We start from the raw sequence: 16,200 nt of genomic DNA on the forward strand, positions 1-16,200 counted from the left end.
TAAAAGAAAAAATTGTCAAAATAAACTATAACTACATTATTTTTACTAGAAGTTTACCTAGCAAACTCTTAAAATCTACAAATAGACATCAGAACTCCCAGACTACCTACATCTTTAGAAGGTTCTCCCTAATGTCTAGCCCAGGTTTGCTAAAGCAGTTATCTTGGGATACTCAGACTGCTCCAACTCATTAAAAATGAACTACTAAACTGTTGTGTTTCACTAAAATTCTCCTTTTTAATTTGCTCATTCTTTTATAATTTGTGTCTCTTGAGACAACATTTTTCTGTCTTATTAACAGTAAGGTGTCCTTTCATATTCTGTAAGCAAAATGTGATTTGGAGATGTTAAGGTGGGCTTTAAATGGGAGGGGTGGGAACCTCCAGCTTTTTTTTTCTGCCTTCATCTGTTCCAACACTACTGTGTGAAACTGGGAGGATGTTCTCTAAGTAGAACCAGATGAATAACCATGACTGGAAGTGTATGGGACCGGAGGTGATTGCCCTTGTTTTATGGAATAATCTTTCACTTTGAATTTTCATTCTATTTTAAGAGGTATAAGACTTTTGTATGGAAATTGCTTAAATACATAAAAAAGTGGGGAGGAGAAATTTATACTAACTTGGCATTTGTGTTATTTGTTTCTCCTGAAATGGACTGACCTTAAGAGTGTGGTTCAATGGATGTTTTTGGGTTTGAAATGGACAGTTCCTGATTTGTCATACTGATCTGGATTTGTAGGCCACAAGATCAGACATTGTCTTTATATCATGCTTCACCTCTTGCAACATTTTGTCCTTAGAAAGGAATTAGAGAAAAAGAAATCTGTAGTTCGATGGCTGGTGAAGATACTTGAATTTACAGTAAGCATGTACATTTTCTGAAATGCCTGAGCAACATACATCTCTGCAAAATCCTTAACCTGTTGTCTAGGAGGATGTGTGCAATGAGTGAGAGAGGTCAAAGATGGAGAACATGCTGTGTTTTTTACAATCTCGAGCTGCATGGAATTAATCCACCACTATGTAGTAAATCTGCTTTTGTCTACCTGAGGACCTCTCTTTTGTTGGTTAAACATTCAGTATGGTTGTGTTCTTTTGACAGCAGGGATTAGAGCTGTAATTATTGTTCATGGCTTTGAACAGCAGTATTGTTTCAAGATTCTGTTGCTGACTTGGCTGCTTCATACAGTGCTGTTGTAGACAGACTTTAATTCTGTTTTTAGCCTGATTTCTGAGGTAACAAGTTGTCTGTAAGCTTTCTCTCTTACATTTTTCGTCTCTCTGATAAAGCTTCTTTGGCATTTGACCAGTTTCAAGCCAAATTGACATAGACATAGAATTTTAATAGTCAGGTTCCTGTTACTTCATGAAAATATATAGCTGGAGAGATGAAGATAAAAAAATCTTTTTTTTCCCCCCAAGACCCAGCTGTAAGAGGGCATTGTAAATGAAACACCTATAGGACAACAGAAATCCAGTTGCAAAACATGCCAACCATGATCCATGTAGAATTGTTTTCTGAGTACTGATAGTGAAAAATTACTTCAGTGAGCTGTCATCCTGAGAGTTTGGAAAACCTAAAATGAGAAAGGGTAGTTACAAAACTGTCAAGAGGATTTTTTCGGAAAAGGAAATGGTTTCAGATTGAACTTGGTTACACATTTGACTGTTTCATTATCAATGACTGTAACTGTGTGATGAACAGGGTAGACATTTAGCTCTTTCTTCTATTTTCTATAGAAAAGACTTCATGCAGGATGAAACAGTAAATTTTTTATTCAGTGATTGTGCATTAACTGAATTCAGTGGTTTGTGTTCATAAAATGCAGTACCATTATATGTAATGCTCCTATCTGCAATGAGCTATGAAAACCAGTAATATCTTGTGGTGAAGAAAGATTTGCAAACAGTTGCTTTACAAAAAATCACACATGACAAGAAAATTAAATCATTACTGAGAGGCTGACTTCTGAAATAGAATCATAGTGGAAACAGAAAATCAATCAGTTTTCCATTATGAAGGCTATTCAAAGATGAGGATACAGGAAACTTCTCTTTTATAAAGGAGGGTGAAGGTGAGGTAACCTTACAAGAATGCAGTTTGAACTTGTAGGCAATAGCAGTCAGTTAAAAGACCTTTTTTCTCCTTATTTCATTTTGAGAGTAATTATAGTGAGACAAGAAGTAGTTGAGAATGTAGATTCATTTGAAAGTAAGTGAAAGCAGCTTTAATTGTTGAAATATTTTTTTCCAGTCTTTCAATATGAAAGACTACAAACTCAGAATCATACAAAAATACTTATCAGTAAAGCATTAATGGAAATTTTGGTACATATTACTGTGCATAATTAGGAAGATTCAGGTAATAAACCTTCCAGACTGTGAAGAGACCCCTCTACAGTTTTTTTAGACATGAAAAAATAGAATAGTAAAAAGAGACTGTGGAATTCTAAGCTGTGTATGTGAAAATACCAAGGAAAACAGGTGGTTTCTTCTAAGTCTGTGATGTTGTCCCAATAATAGGGATTTTTTATATACATGTGACAGTGTGCCATTGGGAAATGTTGACAAATTCTTAGGAATATGTGCAAATAAGACTTGTGCTCTCAGGGGAATCATCCTTCTGTGAGTTCTGCCAGGTTGCCATTGCTCTCTTACTTGAAGGGGAGAACTTACAAAGATTATGTTGTATTCCTGAGGCTTTTTATGGGAAGGATTTCTGTGGATGTTGTGTAAGGCAGCTTCTTTACTGTTTGTTAAAAGTAAAATATGTCACAGAATAAAAAATGCCCACTTAAGGTAAAACAGCAATGAACTGGAAAGGAAAACTCTCATTTTCTCTTTGCAATGTGTTTCTGTTCTTTCACCCACTCTCTGCACATCCAGCAGTCCCATGCCCTGTTTTCTATCCTTAATCATTTCCCTGCACTGATAATTTCTACTTGCAGGAATTTTTGTATAGATTTTGTAGAAAACCACCTCTCTGAATTCCTGATTTATGGTACCTTGTCCCTTAAATGCTAAGCAGGAGTGACAGACACTTTTTAGATAAATTCCAGGTATGTATTTTTACAGGGTTAAGTCCATATTTCTTACACATTTTAATAAATATTTTAACATACCATAAAGAGTAGATATTATATCCATTAGAAAGTCTTGTTGGGCCAAAGAATTTGAGTGTTTACATTTGGCTGGTATTTTAGAAATATAATCCTACAGATTTTTCTAGAAAACAGAAAATTGAAAAATATGGGATAAATATCATTCCATACTAACAATTGTTTCAAGCCAGAAAGAAGAAAAAATAAAGCTTCATTTCTCTGAGAGATGCTTTTCCTTTTCAATAACAAGGAAAACACATTCACCACAAAGTGTTAGTTTAAAATATTAATTATATAAGAGGATACAGTTTTATTTTTCTTTTATTGTGGAATTTTATATCATCCTCATTACCAGTGTCTAAGAATTTTCAAGTCACTCTTTAAGTGACAGAACTGATACCTGTCATAATTTTGATGTCTTTTCTTATGGAGATTTGTTTATGCACTTCATACTTTGCATTGGTATAGTCTTGCTTAGGTATTTCTCCTGCCTGAAATGTGCTTGCCAGGCAAATAAACCACATCCCCTGTACTGAAAGTAGACCATGAAGTGTAAGATGAATTTTTGGATCCTGAATTGTAAGTCAGAAAAGTAGGTTGAGTGATGACTCAAGTCTGAACACTTCCTAGCTTTGCATCTGTTTTTCACCAGAGCATTTATCATTGCCAGCGAAGCTCTTTCAGGAAAATATGGAAAGCATATTGGGTAAAGAAGACATAAAAATACAATATAATGCCTGGTTGCATAGGTTGAGGCTTAATATTGCACTGCCACATTGAAACTGTTTTGAAAGGAGCTAAAAACTCCAGTGCTTTCTCAATAATAGTGCAAACTAAACCTGTAACTATGAGGCATTGGCTGAGTAAGTTTAAGGCCCATTTAATAGTAAAAAACTTTTGAGTATCTCAGATTAAAAAAAAAATAAAAAAAGGGGTTCTTGTTAATAGTGTGAGGCAATTGTTTCAGTTGTTTTCAGAAATCCCAGAAAAATCAGTCTTGGCCTTTTGTTTTTACTTTCTTCTGAATGTCTGTTTCATTTGGGTATGCACTGAGGAGCAGGTTTGGTTGTAGATTCAACTTATATAGTTCAGTTTTTCAGTTGATTGTAATTCACATTCATGTATTTTGTTCAATCCAAATTACTGAAAACCCCCATGGATTCTAAATAGCAAGAGTTGATTCTAGCAGGAATCCTGGGGAATTTCAACCCTTTGAGGACATCTATAGCTGAAACTGGTTTCATCCCACTGCCCTGAGTTCCAATAGGGTCAGGTCAGGGCAGTGTCACCAGGCCCATCACTTGTGTGGCCTCCCCAGTCCCCTTGCACCATGGAACAGTGCTGCCCCGGGGAGTGAGTCCTGGCATGGGACAATCCAGTGAGCTGGAACTCCAGGGCTGGGGATTGAGTGGCTGGGGTTACCAGCCATGCCACCCAGGACATCCTTTCTCCATCCTGTCTTCATTCCTTCTCCACCCATCCTGCATCATTATCCTTCTCCCAGCTCTGGGAGGGCTTCAGCATCTTGGGAGAAGAGTTTGGGTCCAGTTTTGCAAATTGACTTGAGAAGAGCCCTGGCTTGCTTAAGACCAGTGGAAGTTTTAAGAGCAGATTTGCAGTGCAAACTCAATTGTTATGCTTGCCTCTCCTTCTGCTGTGTCTCTTAATCTTCTGTATTAAGTTTTAAAATTAAACAAGCCATGTTAAAAAAATAATCCCAAGTGGAAGTGGAGTCTGTCCCAGTTTAGCAGACTGGAAGTACTCAGCAAACTGGTTAAGTTATGCTGGATTCTCTCCAAGACAGTGGGATTTAGGCTTGAGTATTTTAGCAGACTAGGGTAATTGTAGATACAGGCTCTTTGGTCTTTGTGGAGGTTTAGGTTGGAACCTTAGAAGAAGGTTCTTCACCTGGAGGGTGGTTGGGAACAGGCACCCCAGGGAAGTCGTCACAGCACCAAGCCTGACAGAGTTCAAGACATCTTTGGACAATGTTCTCAGGTATATGAGGAGATTGTCAGGGCTGTCCTGTGCAGGGCCGGGAGTTGGACTTGATGTTACTTGTGGGTGCCTTCCAACTTAGCATATTTGATGATTCTATGAATCTAGGTATATTGTACAGAGCTCATAAATGATGATGAGGCTTCTGCTACTTCACTGACTATTTTGGAAGTGGTATTCAAAGTGTGGAAGAATGACAAGCTTTTGACTTAGACTTGGAAAGTATTACTTTCATGGACTCTGCATATTCTCTGCCAAGTCTTCTGACTTTCCATTTCCACGCTGGATTTCTCAACAAAGTAGTCAGAAGAACATACCTGCCCTTGAGTTAAGTTTGCATGAATATAAGAATGATTGGAAAACCTCCAATTTGAAGTATAATAGCTGTCAAAAAAATATTTAGGTTTTATCCTTGAATGCCAGTTTTCTTGACTCAGAACAATTCTAAAGGCATTAATCAAATAGTCCTGGTTTTGTTCCAGTGGAATTTCCCAAAGTGCTTGACTAGAGGAGAGTTGACTGGTGGTATTCATTGAACTGGTGAGTGGTGCTTGGTTTTTTTGAAGAGTGCTGCTGTTTTAACACTATACATTAATGGACAAAGTATATTCATTGCTGCTGGGTTTGTTCCAAGTTGGAAATTTGTGCCCTTGCCACTCAGATGGCATTCTTTTGTAACAGAAGTATTTGAGTTACAAAATTGCTTTGGAGAAAATTATGGCAATATCCATTTTAACCTGTGGGTTTCTTCTTAAGTTACACATGCAAATTTCATTAAAGTACTACCTGGCTAAATCTATAAAGCAATCCAACTTGCCCTAATATCTAATACACATTATAATTACTTTTTATGTTTTTTCCCTCAGGAGTAATCACAATCAATTTACTGAAAATGTGTTTTGCTGGAGTTTGCATTGGGAAATTGCTTTGCCTACAGACATCCAAGTTGCCATGACATTGTTTCAAAGATGTATTTATTATTTTAATTCTTGTAGAACAACTGTAGTTTGCAATTGCAGTACATCACAAGCAGATAACTATAAAAAACCCTGAGGTCCACCAGTAGGTTCCAGAAGTGAAGAATTTTTGTTTTAATTTGTTGTAACCCTTGAAGGAAAAGAAAGGGATTTCTCCTTCTTGTGACCAGTATATCACTGGTTCTGGAAATCTGACAGGCATGTTATGTGATTTAATCCGCCCTACTTTGTAACCTGCATTTTGTTCACCTCTTTCCTTATGCAGTGGAACACAAAGTGTCCTTGTGAACTGATAAATGAACACTGTTATGCTCTGGTGATCCGTGGAGCACATATTGTTGGATGTAGAATTTGCACACTGATCCAAAAGGGAAAAAGGTCAAAATATGTGATTTTTCTGTTTATTACTTGCATCTGTCACTGAGCATCTTCTTGGTTTTTACATTTAGGATGGAATGGGAGTGTTTTTAAAAGCATACCTTGCCTAGACAAGGTATTCTAATTGGCTTCTAAATTCTAACTGCAAGTAGCAGTTTCTGATATTACTGGGAAAGTCTGGTTTCTGCAGTCTCTCTCCTCTGCTCTCTAGAGGAATCTTGTACAATCATGTAAGTCTGCCTCTTAAATGAGAGAGATACACTAAGTTTATAGCTGTTAAATTACATTTTTTCCCTCTTTTCTCTTCTTTTGCAATGTCCCCTTATGTACACTGCTGTCCAAGGTTAATTGGGACAATAACCACTTTTTCTGTCTGTTTGTCTCATGTTAACATGCTTCAGAGCCCTCTGGTTGAGGACAGGGCTCTTCTGGCAGTAGCTTCTCCATTTTAGTCCAGTCCCATCTTCGCAATGTGATTAAAGGTTGCCTTATGTTGCCTGCTGGGCTATTTGTGCTGCTATTTTGAAATTACAGATTCTCTTTGAAACAGATTCAATGTTTTCAGGCAACTTGTGTGAATTAATGTTTCCATCTTGAATGATTGAAGGAAGTCAATAGCCTCTCTAAGTCCGAAAGAGACAGAATATACACCCCCTCACCCATGAGGATAAGGTAGATATTAATCTGGGTCTACATTTTGTAAAACAAGAGTAAGCAAGAAAAGGGGGAAGAATGGTTTTACATACTTCATACCAAGACATGCTGAAGGCATAACTAGACTTTCGTCTAGAAAAGGTTGTGGAATGGATTTCTTCTTTCTTTTCCCCTGTCCAAAGAAAGAAATGGATCTGTTTTTGTCTAAAGAAAGCAGGTTTTCTTTCTTAAGTATGGTATAAACTGAAATTGTTCTTTTTGAGGTTAAAAAAAATTACCTTTGGTTTATATTTTTCTATTAACAGCTGCACCCATCCATTTATTTAAATATGCCTCAGAGAACTTAATTTCATAAGTGTCAAAACCAGTTAAGCAGCCCAAGGAATTAAAGGTTTTCTAAAAGCTTTTAGAGTTCAATTGATTGCTACCTAAGGCAATTTGATTAGTCCACAGCCCTTATAATCACTATTGTAGCCATGCTGGAAATGCTTATTTGGTAAGTATGCTGTGGAAGTATGATTCTTCCCACTGGCCACCTACATAGCTTTGAACTTTTTTTTTTCTTAGCTGTTTATTAAAAAAATGGCACTGAAATACATTTTTTTTTTTTCCACCTCAGAATGAAAGATTTTTCCTATGTGATCAAATGGTATGAAACCCAAAGGAGAAAATAAGTGTGGTTATTGTAGTAATTTATCTCTTCCCGTTTCTGTTTTGCTTTGTTTTGAAAGGACCAACCAGCCAGGAATGTTCACAAAGAAAGAATTTGACCAGTTGGCCTCAGCAATAGACAGCTTCAGTCTCATGACATATGACTATTCTGCACCACATCGGTAAGGCTCCATCTGACATCAGAAAGATCATTGAAGGAGCTGATTCCTACTTAGATCTGTTAAATCTACAGTACATTTCTTTTTCTAGTAAAGTGAATACTGCTTTGTACTTGTATGATACTAAAGTTCTGGATTAGTAATTAAAATAGATGGTTTTTCCAGAAGCTGATAACTCAGTACATTTTTAACAGCAATGTGTATCTGTGGTTTGGATATTATGAAAGACTTTTTACTATAGCTAAAAAGGCATCCTTTTAAAAGGATAACCTGACACTTACACTTTTCCAGGCCAGGTTCTTTTGTTTTGAGTTATTTAGCACAGTTCTGCAGGATAGGTACACTAATAATCTACTAATAATAACCTTGTCAAACAAATCAGCTTTTAACAATTGATACTTCGTTTGCCTTTAAATATGAGCAGTTGCTGGCAGTTGTCAGCAACATTGCTCTGCTGTATTAGCATGTGCAGTTTTAATGGCACAAGTATCAGGAAGGCTTTGAGGCAGATAATTAGTAGGGAGAAGCAGATGATGATATTTTTAAGACTGGGATATACACTTGCTGTTACCATGCTAGTGAGTGCCTTTTGTTATGTTAATGTTTGAGGGAGAGCCTCCTCTCCAGTGAGGTAGGAATGGAATGAGCACAATATCCTGATGTTACATACATGACAATTCAGTTACTCTGTGTATTAAGGCTATACTCTTTCTTCATGTAGCTTTTTGTTTAGTACTTTGTAGGTTTTTCCCGTAAATAAGTGTTACATAATCATTGAAACTTGTTTTGCTTACCAGTCACTAACTTTACAGTTACTTCTGCAAGTAAATGGTAGATTTTGTCCCAGTGTATTTTGCCATTTTGCAGTAAAATGTTGAGGAAAAAACCTGAAGTCATACAGAGTTTTGAATTATAGCATAGGCACTGTGCCAGGCCCTGTAACAATATGCTAGGGGGAAACCTTTTCTTACCCCTAGTAAGGAATTCTGTGCCCCTTCACGTTAGAAATTAATCAAAAAGTCAAGAGTGGGGCAATCACGTTTTGCGTATCAGCACTTCAAGCTACTGAAGAATGTGCATTTAACCTCGATAGAATTGTAGGTTCATCTTTACTGATTTTTGTGTGCCATAATTTGCTCTTTGCAATTACATTGATCAAAAAGAGAAGGATAAATATGAACATGTACTTTTTCTGACAGCCTGTTTGATTTTTGCTAACTTGACAGACCTGGTCCAAATTCCCCCCTTCCCTGGGTACGAGCTTGTGTTGAAGTACTGGATCCTGATTCAAAATGGAGGAATAAAATACTTTTAGGACTGAATTTCTATGGCATGGACTATTCTGCTTTGGGAACCTCTGGGGAGCCAGTCCTTGGCAACAGGTATGACTTCTCTAGATAGTAAGTACTTCTGTATGATATATTCTCACAGAAATTATACATTCACAAGTATTCTTGTTTAGAAATATGGATGAGTTAGCACCACAGAAATGGCAAAAGTGATAAATCTGCACATTGTAGCTCACCAGTAGAGTAAGACCTGTAACTTCTCTTTCCTGTACAGAAATGCAGATAGATTTCTATCTACAGAAATGCAGATAGATACAGAAATGCAGTTATCCTGTCAGAACTCTTATGCAGAAATGGTTTGTGTAGTTTTCCCTCTTTCCTCTATTCATTCTTGTACATGCAGGTTGGCATCTTTGTGTTGAAAATGTTCTGCAGTATTCTCTTATGTTCTTTATCATTTTGGGGATTCCTGCAGTTGTCCTAATAATTCTTTCTCTCAGCTCCTGATGTTACCGGTTACTTTGAAATTTGGTACTGGTTTCCAACAGCAATATGCCACCAAGTTTCTTTTTTGGTAGAAAAAGCTACAATAAGCTCACCTGGAGACAAAAATCTATAACAAGATAAAGGGAAATATTCCAAACCCAGCTTGAAATTTTCTATTCTCAGAGGAAAATGGTTGTTTTTAGTTTTGGGTAATAACCACCTCTAATAACAGTGAGCTTTGCAGAAATACATCAAGCCAGTAGAAAAACAAGAAAAACTGTGAATTTGACAAGAAATTTATTACTAAATTATAGAATAGAATGAAGCCAAATAGAAACAAACCTAAAGCACACAAGGTGACTGTTCTCACTTTCACAGGTTACTAAGTTCATTACCCTGTTATATTTGAATGTAATAACAAATTTCTGTTTAGACATTGAAATACTATCTGAGGTAGACTGTGTAAGGTAAGGTTAATTTTTTTGTGTGTCAATGCCTGCAGTTACACAAACACTCTGTTGTTGTACCTGCTTCTGCTTTCTTCCTGCTTCTCCTTTGCTCCTTGCAGGGGTATAAAACTGTAGGCACAGTTTTCTTCCAGATCTCTTCCAGACCTCTGAATCTGACTGAATAACAGGAAAGGGGAGAATAAAGCCATTGTTTACAGTGAAAGGTATTTAGCAAGTATTCCAGAATGACTTCTGTAATGATAGTGATGGTGGTTAGGCAGGAAGAATACTCAATAGTCAAAGCATTGTTGATTTACAGACCTAATTATACAATCTCTGCAAAATGATGTACCTTCACTGTAATATTTACAGCTCCTTTTGCAAGTAGAGTGTAGCACTTTCAGCAGAATAAAAGGCTTTTTTCTGAACTGCAACTATGAAATTAAGTTTCCACTTGAAAACCACTGTGCACTAGGATGGCATCTACTTTTTGTAGATTCTTCTGGACCATATTATAATATTAATTCATGTTGCTTTTTAATTAATGGCAAAAAATATCCTAGCCAAAAGTCATGTATGACTACTTTAAATTTTACCGAAAGAGGCTATTTACCTGTATGTAGGACACTGGTGCACAGTATGGTTCTGTTAACATATTCTTCACTGACAGATCATGAGATTGTAGTTTTCCATATATTTACCAGAAACAAGGTTCTGGACAAAGTCTTTAAGATGCTTTGAATTTATACATAAAACACATAATTTTTCCCTTTGCTGTATTACCTGTTGGTCAACGGTTATATTTATTTTTTCCAGAAATACATCTCTAAGCATTCACAGTTGTGTATGTCATGTAGTAATGTAAAAGTAGAATAGATTCAAGGTAAAATATCTTCCAAATAGGCCAAACTTCTGACATAAAGAAAAAACCTAATAATGAGGGTTTAGTGTAAAATAAGCTTTCTGCCACTTAATTGGTATCAGGCCGTTTATAAGGCAGTCCTTTAACCTGCAAAAAGTGCTGAAGGATTGCTTTATTTCACCTTTAAGGCACTGTCCATATGTTGTAGTGATAGTGAAGCTGAGCTAAAGTAATGGTATTAAAATTAATTCAAAGTATATTCGGTTAAGTGCAGTCTGGTGTATGTCAACTTCTTTGTTGTAGATTTCTGCTGAAGTTTTTTGCATATGAAATTTATTGCAAGTCTCCAGCATGTCAGTGCTCCTTGGCACATAGTAAGGTGCACAATTTCTTGTTGAAACATATTCATTGGAATCTGATCCTCTTTAAGAAGAGAAATGGAGAATTGCCCAATTTGGTGGCAAACTGTGTATTCTCAAGTTGTTTGATGATTAAGCATCTTAATTGATTATTAGTAAAGTGTAAGCATAGAATTGCATGCAGAATGCAGAAATCTGTGCTGCTCTTGTGTCTGTATTTTTCTTTAGAATAGGAACTACGTGATGGAAAGGGGTGCTGAACATAGGTAGATTTCATTCTCTACATATTTTTTCAATCCAGAAATTAATAAAATAACTTATAATGGAACTCCTATTTGCATAACATATAATTTGGCAGTGGTTTTTTATTGCAGGATGTAATCTAAGGGTAGAAGTACTTGCAAAGATATACAAACTTTCCATGTAATATCCTGTTTCCTTCATACACACCATAAGAAGTAATAGGTATGTATGTATATGTTTGCATGTATATATATCTATATAGATATATCTGAAGATTAAATTAAATTAAAACAATTTTTCTCTTACAGCAGCACAATGTAGTTTCTCTTTGGGTGTTGTTACAAGAGGAACTATAATTTATATTTGCAGCAACAATTTGTTTCTTAAAGCTCAGTCACAACTATTACTTATTAATACGATGAGTCAATCACAGAGATTACAGCATTTTCTGGTGCTTTAATCAATCAGGTACTGTTTGGTTAGCTGCAGGGAAGCTGCATTCCTGTGTACATTTCATTGTAACATAATTGTTACGAAATCCTACGCTGGAAATAAAGGTGTTCTGTTTGTGATTCTCCAAAATCACCTGTAGTGCTTCTGACATTGTTTTCTGCCCTCTGGCTGTCAAGAATCAGGTGTCTGAATTGTAAAGATGTAGAGATGCAGTCATTCTAACTTTCCACTGTATTAAAATCCTGTCAGAACATAACCATCTGGTGCTGCTGACTTGCTTTTCTAGTGATCACCTTGTTCCAGCATGTGCTCTGTAGATACTGTGACCTGATAGCATTTTCTCTTCACAAGTATATATCTTGGGTAAATAACTTTTCATATACTCTGAAGCTTAAGAAATGGATTAGTCTTTCTGAGAGATCTTTACCTTTGAGTCCTTCTTGAGACCTGCAGTAGGTCAGCAAGCCTCTCAATCTTATGAGCTTCTGTCTTCCAGTGTACTTTTTCTGCCTTTAGCTATCTGTTCTACAGAATCTCTCTTAATCATTGGGACATTACATTTCAGTTGCAGTTTTGTTTTGCCTTCTCATGGGAGGTTACACAGCAGTGTAATGGTGTTGCTCATTCCATGCCATTTAAAATCTATATCCATTATGACCTGGGCCAAAAGGGAACTGATAAACTTCATTGCTAGCTGTGAATTAAAAGCAATGTAAATCAAAGGCTGTCATGTGGCAATGGTGTCGCTTACGTTTAATAAATCAAAATTCTTTATTGAGCACCTCCCTGCTAAGTTTCATGTGATACTGTAATTTTTATTTATTTTTTTTTTAATATAGTGTTGAAAGTGGGAAGATAAAATCTCTAATGTTCCACCTGGCTCTGTGTAACTTTTGAATATATTCTGCATTCAAGCTGCTTTTGTTCCAAATGTAGCCATTGAAAATAGGTATGTGAATAACTCCATTATTTTGAAACAATGCTGTGTGTGCTTACCTTTTATTTAAGGTAATCTGAATAAGGACTTTTATGTTAATGTTAAACATTTAAGAAGATTGGTATAATAAATTACCAACTGAAGCAAGGGAGAAACCAATTTTACAATGCATTTATATGTTTTTACAGTGCTGTTCAGAGATAGAAAATAAGATGACTTGCAAGCTATGTGAGGATGTAGAGTTCTACTGAGAATTTCGCTGGCTGCCTGCCATTCTGTAAATACAACATAAAATGTGGTCCTTAGAAACAGTTAGAGGTGAACTTTTTCTCTGAATTATCATTGCAGTATCTTTATAAGCAGCAGTTCAATATTTGGGCCAATTGTGACTCATGATTGTCTTGTAGAAGTTAGCAAAAAGCTTGTGCCAGGAAATCTTTTACTTTTGAAGCTGCAAAGCTTTTACAACATTTCTCTTCATGCTGTAATTCTCTTAGGATTTCTATTACTTCCCTGTATGCCAGGATTCTGTATACTGATTTAATCTATTTTGTTCATAGCTCATGGGAGTTTGGGGAGATAATAATATTTCAAATAAACCAATGTACCCATTAGCTTTGTAGAACTGAACAGCTTGACCTGTTGTCCGCCTCTTCTCTTTACTGAAGAAACTGCTAAGCTATTTCTTCTTAAACTCTGCTGGTGGGTCAGATGGTAAAATCATGGTAGTGATAAGAGGAAGTTATAATTGAGGCTGGAATCAGAAATTATTTCTATATTACAGATGTCTGAATATTTCAGGGGTTTTTCAAAAGTTTTATTCTATTAAATTCCCTCTGTAATATTCTGGTATGTGTTTCTTCCATGGTATATCTGTCCCTCCCTCCCTTTAGGAATGGAAGGTGAGATTGAGCTGTTAGCTGAAAGTGTAAGACTAGTTAATTCATGTAAGGTAGATAGGACATCTTACAAAGTAAAATTATGTGTCATATTTCAGCTAATCCAAATTTACCTTGTGATGATAAATCCAAAAACTGTTATAATTGTTTTTTATGTAAAACACATTCTTATTTCTTTTCTAATGAGGAAAAAATGGCTTTTGTTTGTAGGCAAATGATTGGTTCTCAGGTTCAGTTGTACAATGGCATTAGCTGTGCGTGAGTGTATATCTCAGTGAATCTGCTTTAAAAACTGGCCAGTTGTGATGTACATTTTAAATGTGGGCATATTACTCTGAAATGTGTTCTTCTCTGTCTCCCATGGTGTTTTTTAATAGTAAATTTGGTACAGGCAATAGATAGGCAGTTAAATATTGAAAAAATAATACGGATATAGTTCTTTACTGTCTTGTTGTTGTACTCCAACTGTTAGCATAATGAAATTAGGAAAAATAGTTCTGTATTTAAAACTAAGAGCCAGAAACCTTTACTGTCAGGTAGGTTTACTTATGTGCCTAAATTTGCATGTAGGTGTTAATGCCTGGTGTAAAGTGAAAGAAACTCTTGGCTTTGGTAGCCTTATTTGGGCTTGTGAAATCACTAATGGTGGACCTGAAGGCAGTCCTAGCTCTGATTGAATCTCTTCAGATACATGATGATTAACAAAGAACAGATGACGCCTTGTATGTATCCAGATTACCCCATGAATCCCTCTGCTCCCATTGCTCAATCCTCTCTCATGCTTAGTGCTGAACGGATAATCATTAATTTTGCCCGGTGTTGGCTGTCACAAGATACTCCTGGTGTTCAGTTCCATTGCAATTCAGTTGGGAATCAGTGTGAAAAGGGTCTCCTGAAAATGCTTAGTGACTTTATACCTGGAGCTGGGTCAATGCACTGTGCTCACTTGTTGGACTGTGTGCAGTATAGATTCCTCTGGGAATCTCCAGGTTCTGAAGGCGTGGCACCCTCTTTCAGAGCCAAAAGACAGCAGCCTGGGTGAAGCTTAACTGCTACACTGGGACCTACCCACCACTGACATGGATGCATGGGCTAAGGTGTTGGCTCCAGACAGCTGGATATATTTCCCTCTTATTTCTAAACAGGGAGAGTTTTTGACCTTTTCCCAAAGTAAAAAATAATAAATAAATACAGATCCTGAAGTTTTAGATTGATTGCCTATTCTCTTTACTAGAAAACCAGCAGTAGTGAGATCATTTCTGTTTTGTTCAAGGGAGGTGCATGGTTTGATGTGTAGTGTAGGCTTGGGGTTTTTTAGCAGACAAGCTTTTCTTTTAAAAGCAAGTATCTTGGAGTTTCTCTGATCTTAAACTGATTTTTCAGTCCTCATTATCTAGTTTTAACATTAATCTGTTCAGTGAATTGAATTGCCATGATTGTTGGGCAAGCAGTCAGAAAGAATTAAAATCAAGTTTCTATATAAATTTATATAGGCTTATTAAAACTAATCTGAATATCACCAAAATAGATTTAAAAGTTGAAATGAACTTGCTTGGCAGCTCAAATGTAATTTCAGTTGATTGAATTTATAGGAAGACAACTATATACACCTTCATTTCCTAAAGAGTACCATTTCCAAAGCTTTATTTAGCAAGCTCTGAAACATAAAGTAATCCCTGATAAAGCACAGCTCTTAGCTTTTTTCTTTTTTTTGTGAAGTTATGTCTTTATTACTTGGCTATGTGTATCCTGTCAAGCTGACTGGCACAAAAGTGGTGCTGGGGACCCAGTGCTTACAAATGAGTCTTTGGGGCCTTTTCCTTTGAGGTGACTCTGGTCCTATGAGCTGGAAGTCAGTAGCAGTTTGAGTGCTGCTCCAGTTGTTTCATCCAACAAAAGCATCCTTTTTATGCACTCTGAGACTGCTCCACAGTGCAGACTAAAGCATGGTGCTAGATTTTATTGTGAAAGTTCCATCCTGATGTGAGCTGGGAGTTTGATATAGGTAAAATCACACCACCTACATGCTTCCTTTCATTTTGACACAGTACAGTGTACAGTACAATGTACAGTACGATTGACAGTACAATGAAAAAAGAAAGTTACAAAACATTATTATTTGCATATGGCAGTGAAAAAATTTCTCTAAAAATAATACAGCATTTCTCAAGACTTTTTTTTTTTGGTCCACAGTTCTTTCAGAGGGTAAGAATAAATATGCATGTTTATTGCAATTCCAGAGAAAAGTAGTGATCACAGCAGCAAAGTATTAAGAGTGATCAA

General features: G+C 36.3%; 1 protein-coding gene across 8 annotated transcripts in view; it reads left to right on the forward strand.

Annotated features, from left to right (window-relative positions):
• Positions 1-16,200, forward strand: part of CHID1 (chitinase domain containing 1) — a 103,756-nt gene that overhangs the window by 29,456 nt on the left and 58,100 nt on the right. For all 8 annotated transcript variants that reach the window (XM_088057868.1, XM_005522363.3, XM_088057867.1 and 5 more), the window contains 2 exons: positions 7,842-7,943; positions 9,167-9,322. In XM_088057868.1, coding sequence (XP_087913994.1) covers positions 7,842-7,943; positions 9,167-9,322 — 258 coding nt within the window. The remainder of the gene's footprint in view (positions 1-7,841; positions 7,944-9,166; positions 9,323-16,200) is intronic.

Source organism: Pseudopodoces humilis, chromosome 7 (genome assembly GCF_049639895.1).
Source record: "Pseudopodoces humilis isolate 2021_Gansu_Grassland_sample_001 chromosome 7, ASM4963989v1, whole genome shotgun sequence".
NCBI classification, from domain to species: Eukaryota; Metazoa; Chordata; class Aves; order Passeriformes; family Paridae; genus Pseudopodoces; species Pseudopodoces humilis.